Here is an 18,517-nt window from a genome sequence, read left to right on the forward strand (position 1 = left end):
TGTTTGAGCATAAAATTGAGGTTCGTTTCATACAAATATGCTTCTGTCAAAATAAACAGGTGAAGAGTTGAAATGTCACAGTTTAAGGTTTTTAAGCAATAATCATTCAGTTCAGTGACAGGAAATGATTAAACAATCAAATTGATCTCATTAAGACATCATGACATGGAAGCTACCTTGAAAAGGTGTTTTCAGGGAATTTGGTCCATTAATTCTTTATTTTACCAGAAACATCAACAACACAATCAGACAAAAATAAAACAAAATCTACAATATTTTCATTATTTATTGCACATATTAAGAAAACAATCCTTGCAATGTTGGTTTTATCAATTTACAGGTTTTAAAAATTCTTTATCATTCATTATTTTTTCCTCATTTATACATACACAAAGGTGGGGTTTGTTTTGGCTTATAAAAGGTGTATGCTTAACATTCATACAACCAATCACAACTCCCCTTCTAACTCACATGATAAATGCTGCTCATTGTTACCATGACAATACAAAAATGATTACTACAAGGATTCAAACATGAGATGAATACTAATACAAATAGACATTTATACTTACGTTTAAAAATTTTGTATTTTATATCAAGAATTGAATTTTGAAGATTTTTTTAATTTTCGCAATTATAAACTTAAACAAAAAGTAAAATGGGGAAAAAGGGATCTTTTTTAAAAACAGTTGTTTGAAAACTGTTTACCATTTTCCAAAGTGTACCAAAATTTATATTATATTCAATGATGACAATATCGAAAAAAGTGTCACATGTGCAAAATTGAATGATGCTTTCACAAGGAAGTAATATGACTGTGATTGCCTAAAACTAATCACTAATAAACATGAATAACTTACTTGGATTAATGTATCATAGAATATTCATCACAAATCAATTAACAAAAGTTGTCTCCCTTGTTTGTATATCCTGACATGAACAATCACTTTAAAACAATTCTTACAAATAAATATATATCAACTTAAATATTTTTGATTTATAAATATTTTATTCACAAAACAGATAATATAATTTTGTAATAAATTAATTTATGCATGTACACAGAAAATATTCTTTATATACAAAATCTAACAATGATATCTTAAATAAATGAAAAATATGACATGAAAAACAAAGATATATCAAATGTTTAACTTCAAACATGTAGGTAGCCAGGAAAAGGGATGCAAATTCAACATTTAATCTTTTAAATAACAAATGCACTTATAAAAACAAATTTTAACTATGCTAAATTGTTGTAAGTGTGTTTTTTCTTGTTTTGCAAACTACAACACACACAGAAAAATCAAATCAATGTAAAACCAGATAATTTCAAGAAATCTCAACATTAAAGCATTGAACCATGAAAATGATGTGATTGTGAGATGACAGTTAAACATATAAACCTCCCACTATACACCAAACATAGCTGACATCCTAGTATATGAGAAAGTGATGGCACTGCTGAATCATTTATTTGAAAGCTATAAGCACCCATCATATAAACCAAATATAGTTGACCCATACTTTTTTGTAATGAGAACCTAATCACCTAAAAGTTTACACAATAAAAAAAAATCACCAGTCAAGCATGCATGACCTGCAATCTGTGACAGAGAGAAAAACATTTTCCATAAAAAAGTTATTCATCAGAGGCAATTTTTTTTTTACTATCTTAAAACACATCTGAAGTTAATAACATTATTCTATGCAACTGTAACTTTAAACAACAGCTAAAAATTTATATTATAGTGCAGACAAAATCTGGAACAAATCAACATTCTATGACTTGATTGTGATGACAAATTGCATATCTACTATATACCTCATTTAACTTTAAAATCAACATGTTTTTAGTTTTAATCACTTAGTTATAAAAACGACTTATAAACTATTGTTAAAACATGATGTTTTAAATGAACAAATAAAAAGAATAAACACCTTGGTATGTGAACACAAAATTTTATCAAACAAGAGAAATTGAACACATTTTAAAGATTGTCCAGTCTTTTCACATCAAAGTTGCAATCATTAATTGACCAATGGTATTCTGTTAAACTAACAATCTAGCTCGAGCTCTTCTCATATTATAGACAAGAGAAGCTTCAAAATTATAAATATGAAATATGAAAATGGAAACAGTTAAACACTTCAAACTTGAGTCGTTAATTTCCAAAAGGGACACAACTGGCCAAACAAATCTAAGGGGAGATAACTATAAATAGCTGTTGCAATAAAATATATACAACTTCAATAGCAAGTTTCTTTAATGCAATGTACATTAAAAATATGTCCTAGGTGTAAAATGGTGGAGATATATAGTAAAAATGTATTACAAACATTGCCTTTTCTGTTTTCTTAAAAACGCAAGACAAAAAAGGGTCCAAAAACATGAAATATAAATATCAGAACAACAGTGAATACTATCATTTAGAAAAATGTTATGATGAAAATGTTGCTACTAAATATTGATCTCTTTAAATCACAAAAATGAAAACAGGAAAAGAAACTTTTGTATTCTTTAAAGTGGAATGATTCACAACTCATGCATTTGGTTTGGAACCAATATTTGCTAGGTGAAGGCATGATGGATTTATAAAATACAATATTACATGAGAAACATATAAACAACCAATACAAACAACAACAAAGAATAAATTATAATGCTTTAATCTTTACACCAGTTATCTTGTATCAGTGATGTTATGTATGATTAGGAAATTAATGTTGGTGAAGTATTCAAAACATGATTGGTTTTAAACCATTGTTTTTTTTCTCAAGAGCACCATTTCTTAATGGACTGCTTAATAAAAACAATGCATATGATATTATTTTATGAATAAAACCCACAATTGTCAAATTGTGTAAAGTTACAATACACATTCAATTCCTTCAGTTAGACCAATCAAATATGGTAATTCATTGTCTGAACACACTACTAAAGACAGACTCTGGTAATTGATGTGTAGATTTCAGGAAAGATTAAATGGGAGAATTTGATACTCCGTCTACTCTATCTATAAACTTCCTAATATCTTGTCCTTTCAATATGTTCTTCTATCTTTCATTATTCTTATGTAAGAGTAACATCAAAATATCTGTATTTAAAAAAAATTATCACTATTGTTGTAAAAACAACTTGCAGATCTTAAAATTCCAGAATTTTCTTTGAAAGTTTCCTTTTATTAAAATCAAAATGGACATCATCTTAAAACATTTCACTTATGACATTATATGAGGGCATTTTTGTTCTATTCCTCAACCATTTAAGAAATCAATTATACTTTAAATAATTAACTTAATATATTGTATGTAAATTAACTTAATATTAAACATATTGTATGCAAGTTAAAAAACAAAGAGGTAACTAATAAATAAACATATACAAAAAAACACAAGAAATATTCCAGAGATCACAAAACTAAGAAAAATATGTATACTGTCACAACACTGGGACTTATCACGTGCTAAACACATTAAATTGTGAGTGTACAATTGTGTATAATAAAATATCTATAAAAACAAACAAAATAGTGGGGACAATAGGAAAAACAAAAATCACAATAAACTAGCAGCTTCCAAAAAAGCTTGATTAATAATTGAGAGGAATCAGTTCATGTATTGTACAAAGGATGATCTGAAAGAAGGGTTCCAATTATCAATTTCCCCCTTTTATATTGTCCTCTAGAAACATTTATTGATACCTTTTTTGAAGTTGAAAGGGACTATGTGTAAACAATATAGAATGTCTGAACAAGGAATTGCTTTGTTCTATAAGTCCATGCAAGTATGTCTTCAAGTATTATGAATTCAAAAAGTATTGACGAAAGGGGCATAGGATTCTGGTTATAATACAACCATAAATTACCATCAAAGTGTATCACAAAGTCTCCACTTTTAATGTCATTTCTTTAAAAAGCTTTGGTTGTGACTTGGATATAGTTAATTCACAATGTAACACACAGATCTTATAAACAACTAAAGAAATAAAACCCCTCCAACCATGAGGAGAACTGCATTATCCAACAGTCCTACTGTATTTAACACTGAGACCTGCAAATACTGAGCACATCCAGTCTTATAACAGTGCTGCCTCTATAGTGTCACTTCCTGTAGCTATGGGGACGCTGACCACGTTTGGGACTCTGTAAAATTCAAAACCAAATATAAGTATGGAATCTTTTGCACAATGCAAAGGTACTATCCAGAGAGATGCCAATCAAAGATGACTACATGCAAAGTAAGGAAAGGTTTTAAAAGCAAGCAGCATATAAATGAATGTATTCATGCTAAAAGACAGGCATAAAAAAAGCACAAATCACAATCCTCACCAATAAGCCATAACTACTTTATTCCAAACCAAACATCAAACTAGTATCTCCTACTACACAATTCCATGATGTTTGAAGATAACTAATTTGGTCATTTATAGTATTTGATACTTGATTAGTTCATTGTACAATGCCATCACATTCCATATCATTAACAAAACATATCATTAACAAAAGACACATATGTTAGTATAATGAGATAACATAGTCATGGGGCTCTATTGTATCCATAGTCAGGGGTGGGGCTCCACAGAGTCATGTCAAGTTATTTCAAAATGTCCAAAACTATAATGAAACTTTGTTCTGGTAATCAGAATGTCAACAAAAGATTAAATGGTGCACTACAGACTTTTTTTTATAAATGAATTGCAGTTCATCTTTAAAGTTTAAAAAAAAATTCAAACACATTATTTTCAGTTACATTACAGCCAAATAAATTGATGACCTACTAAAATTCACCATGATCACAATAAAAATAATGATAATGGTAGACATCAAATTCATTCTTATTATAATTCAATGCATTTTAATCACATAATATATGTTTTGATCACATGATACACAATATTTTAATCACATGACATACAATATTTTAATCACATGACATACAATGTTTTAATCACTACAAAAAGGGCCAAACCACATGCTCCCAGCATACCACTTACATGCTTGTTAAATGAGCAATATAATTCATTGACAATTAGTATATAAATTATTTACAAATACCAGAGCCAGCTGGTTTTATAGCACTGTAATAAACAATTCGTTAAAAACAACAAAAAACCTTCACACTCTTCAAGAAACGGAATATATTATACAATTCATTAATCGTCAATGGAAAATAGCACAGCCATAATTTTGACATGGAAAGTTTATTTTCTCATTGCATCATGATCTGATCTGAATTAATCAACAAATCTGTCAAATTTACTTCTATTTACAAAACTATTGATTCAGATTTACAAACTATGTACAAAACAATATCAGACCATCATGCAAAAATCTATTTCATTCACATTATTTTATGATTATCATACAATGTCATTTGGTAAATAAACCAAGTCTTGTTATGAACATGGAATTTATTATGTACAAAATGATTTTATCGATCAAAGCCCATTGAACAATCAATTTTATTCAGAAATAAATGTACAGTGTTTCATTTTATCATCTCACTATAGATTTATAAAGGGAGGTAATATTTATTTTTTTGTTTTGACATAAAATCCTTCATCATAACAATAATGCGTAAATAGTGCATAAATCTCTTCATGTTTTTAACACAATGAAAAAATTCATATGCAGTTTCAAATATGGAAATCAATGAATCCTTTGCTAATAATTCTTCATATTGAAGTCCAGTAATTGAATTTCATCCATTAGACAAGTCTGTTTCATGAACTTATGGAATGGACAAATTATCCAGGTGGTATATTTTGAATGATCAGTTTAAGTGAGATCAATAGAAGCTAATGTAAGATGTTAGCTCTTAATTTCACTGGCCCTTTTTAAATTTTCCTCATTAATAAATATTTATAATAATGATTGCAATCAATATGTTGAATTAAATATTTCTACATGTATGATACAAAATATTTATAAAGCCGTGACATATACCGTTTGTTCCTCAGCATCGTCAAAACTCTCCTGATTCTTCCTGTCAGAATATTTATTATAATCTTTCAGCTCCTCAGCTTTGAATCCACCAATATGGTGATCATAATATGGTGTATTTTGTCCTTGCAGAAGTTGCCTAGCTGCATTGTTCATTTCTTCCCTTGTCATGTCGCCAGCCTCAGCTATTTCTTGTTGTAGTGCTCTAGCATCAATGAATCTGTTTAAACCTTCCTCAGTTAGCACCTGTTTTATAGTATATACATTTAATGACAAAATCATATTAGAAATAAAGTTTATGTTAATATTGAAATATCTGATGTAATACCTATAGAAGTAAGGCACTACAGAAGTATAAAGTTTATGTTAATATTGAAATATCTAATGTAATACCTATAGAAGTCATAGTTAGGCAAATTTCAAATATTTCTTATTCAAATCACTTTTAATACAAAGAGATTCAAATGGCAATTCATCTCACTGTCACCTTTCCCCTTCATGATGTTTTTGTAATTAGTATAACCTCAGTGTTTCATAAAAAAATCCTTTCTAGTGTTAAATGAATGTTGTAATCTAATTGTCTTTTAATTGTGTCATTGGTTTGCTGTCTCACTTGGAACAGTTGTTTGTCTTTTTGCGTACTTTTTTGTTGATTTTTTTGTTTGTTTATCATTCAAACCTTCCACCTCTCCTAATTTTCATGCCTCAACCCATAATACTAAATGCTTTGGTAAAACAGGCCAAAATCCTAAATATCATAAATTCCACAAGAAAAAATAGTGTTCCTAGATTTCTCCTCATGGACAACTATCCTGCCAATCAAATTTTAAGTACAATCTGATATTTGGGTGATGTTGAATGAGGATTAACAATTTACTAAGACGCTAAGTATGACATAAAAATATACATTGCATCATCAATATTAATGATTTGTAATAGGTTTTTTGGTCTTTATTGGTAATAAATTTATTGGTTTGTTAATTATACAGCTTTGGTTATTAACTGCTTTCTGATACAGATTAATTTTTTACCTGATTTACGAGATCTTCTGCACTTCCCCTAAGATTAGATGAGGGAAACATTCCATGTCTATTGGACTGCTGTTGGGACATCACATGGTCTGGTATAATTAGTGGACCTCTAGCTCCACCTCTGGCATAAGGACCACCAGATGAGGCATTCATAAATGCAGAATCACTGGCTCGATGCATTGTCTGTCTAGGTGAGGAGTCTATACTTTTCCCTTCAAAGATGGAGTTGGATCGAGTAAATATATGCGTTGGAAGTGCTGAAGCATGCAAAAGAGTATTTAGTGTGTGAAGGTATTATAGGTTGTGTTTAAATCATATCATATTCCTCTAATCTAATGGGAAGATCTCATTTGTAATAGGATAATTTGGAATATTACATCAATAGTACCCTGTTAATAATCCCAGCTTGCCAAAAGTCTAAGACATATACAAATAACATCATAAGACTGACTTTCCTATGAATTAAATTTGTTTCTATGTCTTTAAAAATGATCAAAAGTGTTATTCATTTATTTTAGTAATTTTTTATTAAAGATATCTAAATTTTTATAACTATGCTCAGCAAAATAGTATAAATGTTACATAATTATTGTATATGAAATCTCCCATTACACTGAATGATCACAGAAATCTGCCCTTACACTGAATTATCACAGAAATCTACCCTTACACTGAATTATCACAGAAATCTGCCCTTACACTGAATTATCACAGAAATCTGCCCTTACACTGAATGATCACAGTAATCTGCCCTTACACTGAATGATCACAGAAATCTCCCCTTACACTGAATTATCACAGAAATCTGCCCTTACACTGAATGATCACAGAATTCTCCCCTTACACTGAATGATCACAGAAATCTCCCATTACACTGAATGATCACAGAATTCTCCCCTTACACTGAATGATCACAGAAATCTCCCATTACACTGAATGATCACAGAATTCTCCCCTTACACTGAATGATCACAGAAATCTCCCATTACACTGAATGATCACAGAATTCTCCCCTTACACTGAATGATCACAGAAATCTCCCATTACACTGAATGATCACAGAAATCTCCCCTTACACTGAATGATCACAGAATTCTCCCCTTACACTGAATGATCACAGAAATCTCCCATTACACTGAATGATCACAGTAATCTGCCCTTACACTGAATGATCACAGTAATCTGCCCTTACACTGAATGATCACATAAATCTGCCCTTACACTGAATGATCACAGTAATCTGCCCTTACACTGAATGATCACAGTAATCTGCCCTTACACTGAATGATCACATAAATCTGCCCTTACACTGAATGATCACAGAAATCTCCCATTACACTGAATGATCACAGAATTCTCCCCTTACACTGAATTATCACAGTTATGATGAAAGCAGTAAGTTAGTACTGTTAGTACAAGTCATGCAATAGTCCAACACCCTACAGAATATTGTTAGTTCTTTATCAATGTGGTGGGTAGATATGAAAAAAACCAAATATGGTCATTTGGAAAGGAATTAATTGGGAAAGATACTAAGGTTTCTAGGAAAGGAGAATGGAATATGGTACATAATATAATATCATTAAATTCATGAAATATGAATCAATCTGAAATCCTAATTATATGCATACTAGACTTTTCTTTGACGAACCATTTTTTATGTATATGTTTTATTTCACTTAAAACTTCCAATTTCAATAAATGACAATATCATTTCTAATCAATTTTTTTACTGAAAAACTATAAGAATAAATTACAATTTTACCAGAAGGATAGAACTTTTTTAATGGTAATATATCTAATGTGTATCTAATTACTCTGATAGGACAGTACTCAGATATTTTTTATTATTTTTCTTAACAACAGGGATACAATTCCCTATAAGTACATAAAAAAGTGTAACACAACCATACCAACCACCAACACTCCTCCTCAAGATATAACAGCACAAAGAACAACACAACAGTTCAGATAGTCCGACAGGAACCACCAACACTCCTCCCAAAAAAATATCAGTACAACCAACAACACAACCATATTAACCACCAACACTCCTCCTCAACACATAACAGTACAAAGAACAACACAACAGTTCAGATAGCCCGACAGGAACAATTTGTGAGGGCTTTAAACCAGTTAAACACACCTTCCCTTTAATCTTTCAAGACAATGCACAATGAAAGTAAAAAACAAAAACCAGATGCTCTGCAGGGCACAGCTTTATACGACCACAGAGGTCAAACCCTGAACAGTTGGGGCAAGTATGGACACAACATTTAAGCTTGATACAGCTCTGAATTTGGATTGTGATTAAATAGTTGACACAACATAGGTTTCTGACACAGAATGAATGTGGTCTAAGAACTTAAACTTAAAAACTTAAAATTTCTAAATTTGACATCCAAAATCTAAATACATGGTTAGATTCAGCATATCATAGAACCCCAAGAATTCAATTTTTGATGAAATCAAATAATGTTTAATTTTAGACCCTTTAGACCTCAATGTGGACCAATTTGATAACCGGGCCCAAATATTAAAAATCTAAATACATGGTTAGATTCAGCATATCATAGAACCCCAAGAATTCAATTTTTGATGAAATCAAATAATGTTTAATTTTAGACCCTTTAGACCTCAATGTGGACCAATTTGATATCGGGCCCAAATATTAAAAATCTAAATACATGGTTAGATTCAGCATATCATAGAACCCCAAGAATTCAATTTTTGATGAAATCAAATAATGTTTAATTTTAGACCCTTTAGACCTCAATGTGGACCAATTTGATATCCGGGCCCAAATATTAAAAATCTAAATACATGGTTAGATTCAGCATATTGAAGAACACCATGTATTCAATTTTTGTTGAAATCAAACAAAGTTAAATTTTTGACCCTTTGGACCTTTTATGTAGACCACAATGAAAACAGGACAATACTGTGCAATTGAATATTTCTTGCTATTGCGCAAAACTGTGTAATTGAAAATTTCTTGCTATTGTGCAATATTGTGCAATTGGATATTTCTTGCTATTGTGCAATTCTGTGCAATGAAAGATTTCTTGCGATTGCACAATACTGTGCAATTGAAGATTTCTTGCTATTGCGCCATACTGTGCAATTGAAAATTTCTTGCTATTGCACAATACTGTGCAATTGAAGATTTCTTGCTATTGCGGAATACTGCGCAATTGAAAATTTCTTGCTATTGCATAATACTTCTTAATATAATAATGTTGGACCCCGATTTGGACCAACTTGGAAGCTGGGCCCATAATCATAAATCTAAGTACATGTTTAGATTCAGCATATCAAAGAACCCCAAGAATTCAATTTTTGTTAAAATCAAGCCAAGTTTAATTTTGGACCCTTTGGACCTTAATGTAGACAAATTTGAAAACAGGACCAAAAATTAAGAATCTGAATACACAGTTAGATTTGGCATATCAAAGAACCCCAATAATTCATTTTTTGATGAAATCAAACAAAGTTTAATTTTGGACCCTTTTGGCCTATAATTAGTTGGGACCAAAACCTTCCTTTTGTGGTCATAAATCTTGTTTTAAAATTTCATAGATTTCTATTAACTTATACTAAAGTTATTGTGCAATAACCATGAAAAATGCTTATTTGGGCCCTTTTTGGCTCCTAATTCCTAAACTGTTGGGACCAAAACACCCAAAATCAATCCCAACCTTCTTTTTATGGTCATAAACCTTGTGTTTGAATTTCATAGATTTCTATTTACTTTTGCTAAAGTTAGAGTGCGAAAACCAAATGTCTTCGGATGACGACGACAACGACAACGCCAACACCAACGTGATACCAATATACGACCAAAAAATTTTCAATTTTTGCGGTCGTATAAAAACATAAAATGTTTACACAGAAGAGTTATTCATTGACTGTATGTTTTCTAATAGTAAAATGCAAGTGATTAAAATGGCAATTTTTAAAACTGTAAACTAAGAAAAACATTAATTCAATGGGCCATGACTAAAGGTGTAGGGCCAAATAGTATCCAAGGAAATGAGATATGGCAATACTAATACAAGTGCACATAACATATTAGATCTGAGAGCACACAATACTTTCATAAACAGAATGCATACTGCTGGTGGGCGTTTCGTTCCTGAGGGTATCACCAGCCCAAGAGTCAGCACTTCGGAGTTTACATCAATTATATGGTAATTTTTATAAATTTCCTGTTACAAAACTTTGAATTTTTCGAAAAACTAAGGATTTTCTTGTTCCAGTAATAGATTACCTTAGCCGTATTTGGCACAACTTTTTGGAATTTTCCGTCCTCAATGCTCTTCAACTATGTACTTGTTTGGCTTAACTATTTTGATCTGAGCGTCACTGATGAGTCTTATGTAGACGAAACGCACGTCTGGCGTACTAAATTATAATCCTGGTACCTTTGATAACTATCATGACTACACAGCTTTACAAGGGGAGACAAAAATCTAAGATAGCCACAGATGTAAGATAACTTTTAGCTGTAATGATTGAGTAAACCATATTTGCCTGACAATCTGACTGAGATCTGATATGGTTATATAAACCTCCATATCAATTTTTGCAAATAAACAAAGCAAAGCAGTGAACATTGTTGAGATTAAATAACAGCTGCAGAAATGTAAATCCATAGACAGAAATACTTGGGAACTGACAACTTCTTAAGATAGTGAACAATTAATTCAAAAGATCAACTTCTGTCCTCATAAACTACGCTAAAGACTCAACCTTCTCTGATGTCATCAAAAGAGTAACAAGTTTATTTCCTAAAGTCTGGTGATGACCAATATTTAATCATTTCTAATATTGACTTCTGGTATTTCATGAAGTTTTATTTCACAAGTTTTAAAATGTAACACAAGTCATACATTAGAGGTACAAAGATTGAAAATTATTGCAGCTTTGCACTGACATTATTTTTCTCTCTTTCAACTACACTGAAAAATGTGCGTTTATATATATTTAACTCTGCAGGAATACTGCATGCAGGTGACATGTAACAATTAAGATGAAAAAACAACATGCAAAATATATCTTATAACAAAGGTAATGGATCTGTGCTAAACTTCTTTAAAAATTTCAAATTTTATTTACTGATTTTTGGCAGTTGTATGCTTTACTGCACATAATTAACAAGTCTACAATCATAACAAAGACAATTTTGGCTGTCCAATTGTATTAAGCCACATTACAATGATGAGGGATGGGATCACAATATGTTAGTAAGCCAAACTAGTTACTAGTCAAGTCAATTAAGCCAAACTCATTTCTATTTCATGAACTACACAATTTCATATTTTTGACAGCTACATTGACAAATATAAAAATCCCACTGACAATGGCTTCACAATGAAGGCAACTACTTTGAAAGTTTATCAGGTTTGTTTTATTCATCTTTTTATAGTATTTTTAAAAGATGTCAAATAAAATTATTCTATATTGTAGATATGATTTCCATTTGTTACCACGCAGTAACATTTAGAAAAGTCTTTTAAATACTCCTGTTTTGTGGTAAGTCATGCAAACTGATAATTTACATAGAATAGTTATATAAAAGTATTATAAGCAGATGTTTCAAAGGCATAACCCATCCTACTTAACTTCTTAAAGCAAAGAATGGCAAAATCTACTGTTTAAATTAAAACTCTTAGAAGTAATTTTGATGATTTCTTTTTAAAATTTCGCTTGAAAGACAATGGGGATTTGATATTGTTCAGTAAAAATCAGGAATAATTTATAAGTTATAATTATTAAAAAAAAATTATTTTTACATTTACAATTTTGTTCCACACTTTAAGATGTAGTTCATATGCAGGTAGCATGATTGAAAAGCGTGTATTGATCAATGCAACATATATCATGTGCATATAAATGAGAAATTACACAAAAGCATACAGAAATCACAACACTTAGTTGCCTTCACTATAAAGCCTATGGCAAAAGGGAACACCAACCTGATGGAGGTTTGGATTTTCTTCTTTGGAAAAGTTTCTGAAGACCTAAATAACAACATTTCAGTATGAGAATAGCATGGTTCAAGGACATGTAAAGGTCACAGCACCATTCAATCAACACCATAAAAAAATGCTTCAATCAGGGAAATTCTAATAGACACAAGTCAATACTTTTAACTTTCTGTCAAATAAACTTTCTTCTTATTAGTTTGGGGGTAAAATGAAATATAAAACAGATAAGGAGTTCCATAATTTTGATCATTTGGGGATTCACATGCAGCCAATATTATATTGATAAACAATTGGATGTATCCATGACAACTGGGTGAAAGAATCAGATATTTGGCAAGATAATAAAACATGCAATTTGTACAGTTTGAAAAAAAACAGTAAATAAGTTCCAATTGGGCATGTTTTCAGAAAATAATGCCAATCTATATTTTAATTGTAAACAATGATTTGGTGTGTACCTTGTGACAGGTAAGACTGTCTCATGCTGCCTGGAGAATTAGGTGGTGTCTTCTTATGTTCTGGTACCAGAGGTCTTGGTTGTCCATCTGGTGCCATTCTAGCCACGGCCATGGCCTGAAATCATCAAATTGAATTACATTTAATTTATTTTGTTGTTTAAGTCGTCTTCACAAGTGGATAACATTTCAAGGTCGGACATTTGATAGAGGATATAATGAGCACTTCTTTTAAATAACAGGCTTTTTTAAATTGACCAAACTTTATAAAAGAAGGGTAGTCTTATTAAATTGCACTTTTTCTTCCTAAATGAAGATAAAAGTGATTAATCTTCTTTCCAAATAAACCTATGATTATGCCAGAAAAATATATGTCCTTACTTTAAATATGCTTAAAAGGAAATATAAATTAGTGAAAGTTATGTAAAACAATAAAAAAGATTATAAACCACACAAAAAACACAACACTAGGTAGTCAAATCAAATTTATAAGCAAATAAATTCTGTCAAAATAAAAGATAATAATGATTATAAAAGCAAAATTTTGTTTAGTACACCAATACAATGTAGTACATTCAATGGATGTTTACAGTAAACATTTACACCAAGCAATAAAAGTCAAATAATAGGACTGCTGATCAATTTTGAAAACTAAATCAATATGAAGAATTGTCAAATGAACAACATCCAGGGCTTGACTACCTGAGTTTGTGTTAATTTGAGAGGTTCTGCTACCTTCTTCATTAGAGGGTTCTCGTCACTCTCCTGTTTCCCTAAACACCGCAGTCTCAGTGACGCTCCTTTCCGACTGAGTTTCCTCGGTGGAGGTGTAGGTGGTGTATGCTCTCGTTCAAAATCACTGTCTTCTTGTGGAAGACTGCAAAATTAAAAAAATCACTTATGAACAAATAAATCAGCAATAATCAATGGCTTTCTTAATGAAAAATCCATTATATCAAATTATACTTGCTTCAACAACTGACTATTTGAAGATAATATTTACAAAATAATTTTCAATCCTATATATTAAATCAGGGATGAATTTGATTTGTAAAAGCTTAAGTCCATGTTTCATAAACTTAATAGAAGTGTAAAATAAATACATACTCTCTATATACATAAATGCCCTGTTTTTTGGTGAGCTCTGAGGCCCCTGGCTTTATATTGTTGCCCTTGTGACCTCGACTGTCATTAGCACCATCATAGGAAGGAGGATAAGTCTCCGTATCTGACGTATGACTAGCTGGACTATGAGGCTGAACATCTTTGTAGGAATCTGAGGCTGAAGATATCGCACTAAAAGTACAAAAGTGATACAATCATGTATCAGCCTACCACTTAATTACTGAGAAGAACCAAACATTATTTGTCGTCTATTTATAACTGGTTAAATCAATAGGCTAATTCAATCTGAACATTTCAGTACAAATCGTCACTTGTGATATCACAATGACATCATAATGGCAACTAATACATACCTTGTATGACTGAGACGTCGCATGTCATTTGACATAATTGGCGACACTTTGACTGGAGCTAAAGGTGAAGGTGAACGATTAATGGCATTACGATATTCTACATTTAGGTGATTACTGGATCCACCAGGTGTCACTTTACCATTGATTGAATTCTGTGGTGAGATAGTGGTGTGAGAATTGGCAGGAATAATTTTTGGCGTTTGATTAGCAAGATACTGAGGAGTTTTGCCGGCAATCGGTAATGCTGTTTTGTTGACTCCCGTAATGGCTGTCATCACACTGCCAAACAAGCTGTGGTTTCTCTGAGAAAAAAAATCAAAATAATTATGAACAACTTTAGTGACCTATTCAAGTCCTAATCTAAGCTATTATCTATATCTATATGTATTTTGTAGGAACAGGTATCTGTAAACTTAGGTGACAACCTGTGTGCCCTCAGAATATAAACTTAATAGAGCATGTATTGCCAATCCACGAGATTGGGTGAGACACAAAATCATCACAAGTGTGAAGAACAAGTAATTATTGAAAACCCTCCAATTAAAGTGACTATTCAAATATTGCACAACTAGATTCCCATCGTAAATGCAAATTTTTCCAGATTTCAGAAAGTTACGTTCTAGTTTTTTAAAAATGTTTCAAACATAGCTAATGATTTATATATTTGAGTTTTGTGCATGTAGTTGTTAAATATATCATTTTCTACAGAAATAACTAATGTGGAACAATACTGAAAAAGCACTATAAAGTGTGGATCAGGCTGTAAGGGAGGAATATAGAGTGGTGAATATCATGTGCTAAAAGGCAACACCTTTATATGTATTGGAGGTTTTTATTTTCTAGTTTGCTGTATAAAGATAGAACACGAAAAATAAAGTTGTCAGGATTTTCCTGCAACCACAGAAAATTTGTTAAAATTGAAAAATATTTCTTCACTTTTAACATATCATACTGATTTTTTTTTATCAATACAAATAATGTTAAAGGATTTGTCTAATAGAACTACACATTAAATTACAGCAAAACATAAAATTTTGTCAGAGTCGGTCAGTACTTTGCCAAGAATGCTGTATATATTCTTCCTTTCTTATTTTCTACTACCAGCAAAACAAAGAGGGATGTGAATTATTTTTGGTAAAAGTTTTTAAAATCATAACTACAGCTGTTCCCTGAAATTAAACCCTATGTTTGTGTATTGTTCTACTGTGCATAGAAAACTACCAACTTACAGGGTGTAACTCATAAAATTCTCCCTCAGGTCCACTTATAATCAGATATTGATCCTAATTTGGAGAAACAATGTTAATAAAAATCGCATTTTATATGCATACAACTTAAAATATGACATATCTGACATTAATTTGTTAATTTTGAAATTGAGCATACTAAAATCAGAATTTATTTCTATGCCACAAGTGCATGATATACCTGTTGTCTTGTGTGCGAAGTTTTACGCAATAATCATCAATAGTTTCTGAGATACAGAGAGACAAATGAGCCACCTTTTTTTACAAAAAACTTAATAACTCTAAAATAAAATTTTGAATCATCACCCAAAAATATAGAGTTCTTTAGATTAATATAACTAAGAAGTATGTAAAGTTTTAAGCAATAATCATAAACTATTATTGAGATACAGTGCGACATGTGAAAACCCCCCCTTTTAAAAAAAAAAAACACTCAAAAAATAGGTGCAGGATTTTTCTTTGCTTTGAAGACCCATTGTTGGTCTTTGGCTGTTTTCTACTCTTTTGTTGGGTTGTTGTCTCTTTGACATATTCCTCATTTCCACTCTCAGTTTTATTATTGTTAGTACCAAGACGGATCAAGCAGGAACTGACTAATTGTTAGTACCAAGACGGATCAAGCAGAAACTGACTAATTGTTAGTACCAAGACGGATCAGATAGGAACTGACTAATTTTTAGTACCAAGACGGATCAATCAGGAACTGACTAATTGTTAGTACAAAGACAGATCAAGTTGGAACTGACTAATTGTTAGTACCAAGACGGATCAAGCAGGAACTGACTAATTGTTAGTACCAAGACGGATCAAGCAGAAACTGACTAATTGTTAGTACAAAGATGGATCAAGCAGGAACTGACTAATTGTTAGTACCAAGACGGATCAGGTAGGAACTGACTAATTTTTAGTACAAAGACGGATCAAGTTGGAACTGACTAATTGTTAGTACAAAGACGGATCAAGTTGGAACTGACTAATTGTCAGTACCAAGAATGTAGAAAAGACTTACTCTATGCATTGGTTCCTCCACATCTTTTTCATTGAAATCTTCCTCATCTAGGTTACCAGAAATAGCTCTACGTAATTCTGGTCCTAAGTCATGAACAGCACGTAAACCAGCCTGTGAAAAACAATTCTGTAATTTAGAACTCAAAGCTATTATTTAATTCAATTGTCATTTCTTTGTCATACTATCCAATTTATTCCTCATATCCATGGGAACCATTAAGATATGAAAATGTCTAATAAACATTTTGTACTAAGGCAAACATGTAAGATTTTTGTTGTCACTGGACATTAAGTAAAGACCAATATATGATAAGATGTAGATATGTCAAATTCAATGAGCGATTTTTTTCTTACCTGTAAGGCATTGGTATGCTCTTGACCTTTTCTTACCTGTAAGGCATTGGTATGCTCTTGTCCCAATATTTTCTTACCTGTAAAGCATTGGTATGCTCTTGACTTTTATTACCTGTAAGGCACTAGTATGCTCTTGACCTAATATTTTCTTATCTGTAAGGCATTAGTATGCTCTTGACCTAATATTTTCTTACCTGTAAGGCATTTGTATGCTCTTGCCCTTTCTGGATTTTCTGCATTTGTTCTTTACGCTTCTTAAAGCGTCGGAAATAATCTTGTATAAGAAAAGTTGCATAGAATTTTCCTACTGTCACATCATCCTCCCCTGTAAAGAATGCAAGGCAATATGTATAATAAGTGTGGACACACTAAAATGTCTCTCCTATAAAGTCAAGGCAATATTTATAAAATGGGTGAACTCACTAAAATGTCTCTTCTGTTAAGTATGCAAGGCAATTATTATAAAATGAGTGGATACACTAAAATGTTTCTCCTGTAAAGTAAAGGCAATATTTATTAAATGGGTGGACAAACTAAAATGTCTCTCCTGTGAAGTATGCAAGGCAATATTTATAAAATGAGTGGATACACTAAAATGTCTCTCCTGTAAAGTCAAAGCAATATTTAGAAAGGCAAAATTTATAATAAGTGCGGACACACTAAAATGTCTCTCCTGTAAGTATGCAAGGCAATATTTATAAAATGAGTGGACATACTGAAATATATCTCTGTAAAGAATGCAAGACAATATTTATAACATGAGGGGGACACACTAAATTATTTCTCTATAAAGTATGCAAGGTAATATTTATTAAATGAGTGGACACACAATAATGTCTCTCATATAAAGAATGCAAGGAAATATTTCATGAGTGGACCCACTAAAATGTGGAGAAGACCACATAAGGATAAGATCACACAAGAGTATTTGTAAAAATGAGAACTAAGAGTCAATATCTCTAAGGGGACTCAAAGTGAGGTACTCAAAAATCTTCTGTTATCATAAAAT

The 18,517-nt window shown here is 31.3% G+C and overlaps 1 protein-coding gene across 9 annotated transcripts in view; it reads right to left on the reverse strand.

Annotated features, from left to right (window-relative positions):
- Positions 1 to 272: 272 nt before the first annotated feature.
- Positions 273 to 18,517, reverse strand: part of LOC139520827 (muscle calcium channel subunit alpha-1-like) — a 146,746-nt gene continuing 128,501 nt past the window's right edge. For 3 of the 9 annotated variants that reach the window (XM_071313853.1, XM_071313810.1, XM_071313803.1), the window contains exons 37-47: positions 17,703 to 17,833; positions 17,156 to 17,266; positions 16,129 to 16,182; positions 14,900 to 15,201; positions 14,529 to 14,717; positions 14,124 to 14,298; positions 13,425 to 13,539; positions 12,955 to 12,999; positions 6,977 to 7,233; positions 5,949 to 6,191; positions 273 to 4,145 (exon numbers count right to left, since the gene is read on the reverse strand). In XM_071313853.1, the coding sequence (XP_071169954.1) occupies positions 4,104 to 4,145; positions 5,949 to 6,191; positions 6,977 to 7,233; positions 12,955 to 12,999; positions 13,425 to 13,539; positions 14,124 to 14,298; positions 14,529 to 14,717; positions 14,900 to 15,201; positions 16,129 to 16,182; positions 17,156 to 17,266; positions 17,703 to 17,833 (1,664 nt within the window). In that variant the 3' untranslated portion in view covers positions 273 to 4,103. The remainder of the gene's footprint in view (positions 4,146 to 5,948; positions 6,192 to 6,976; positions 7,234 to 12,954; positions 13,000 to 13,424; positions 13,540 to 14,123; positions 14,299 to 14,528; positions 14,718 to 14,899; positions 15,202 to 16,128; positions 16,183 to 17,155; positions 17,267 to 17,702; positions 17,834 to 18,517) is intronic. The other 6 variants (XM_071313872.1, XM_071313863.1, XM_071313844.1 and 3 more) reach the window with 4 other exon arrangements.

This window comes from Mytilus edulis, chromosome 1 (assembly GCF_963676685.1).
Source record: "Mytilus edulis chromosome 1, xbMytEdul2.2, whole genome shotgun sequence".
Taxonomy (NCBI): Eukaryota; Metazoa; Mollusca; class Bivalvia; order Mytilida; family Mytilidae; genus Mytilus; species Mytilus edulis.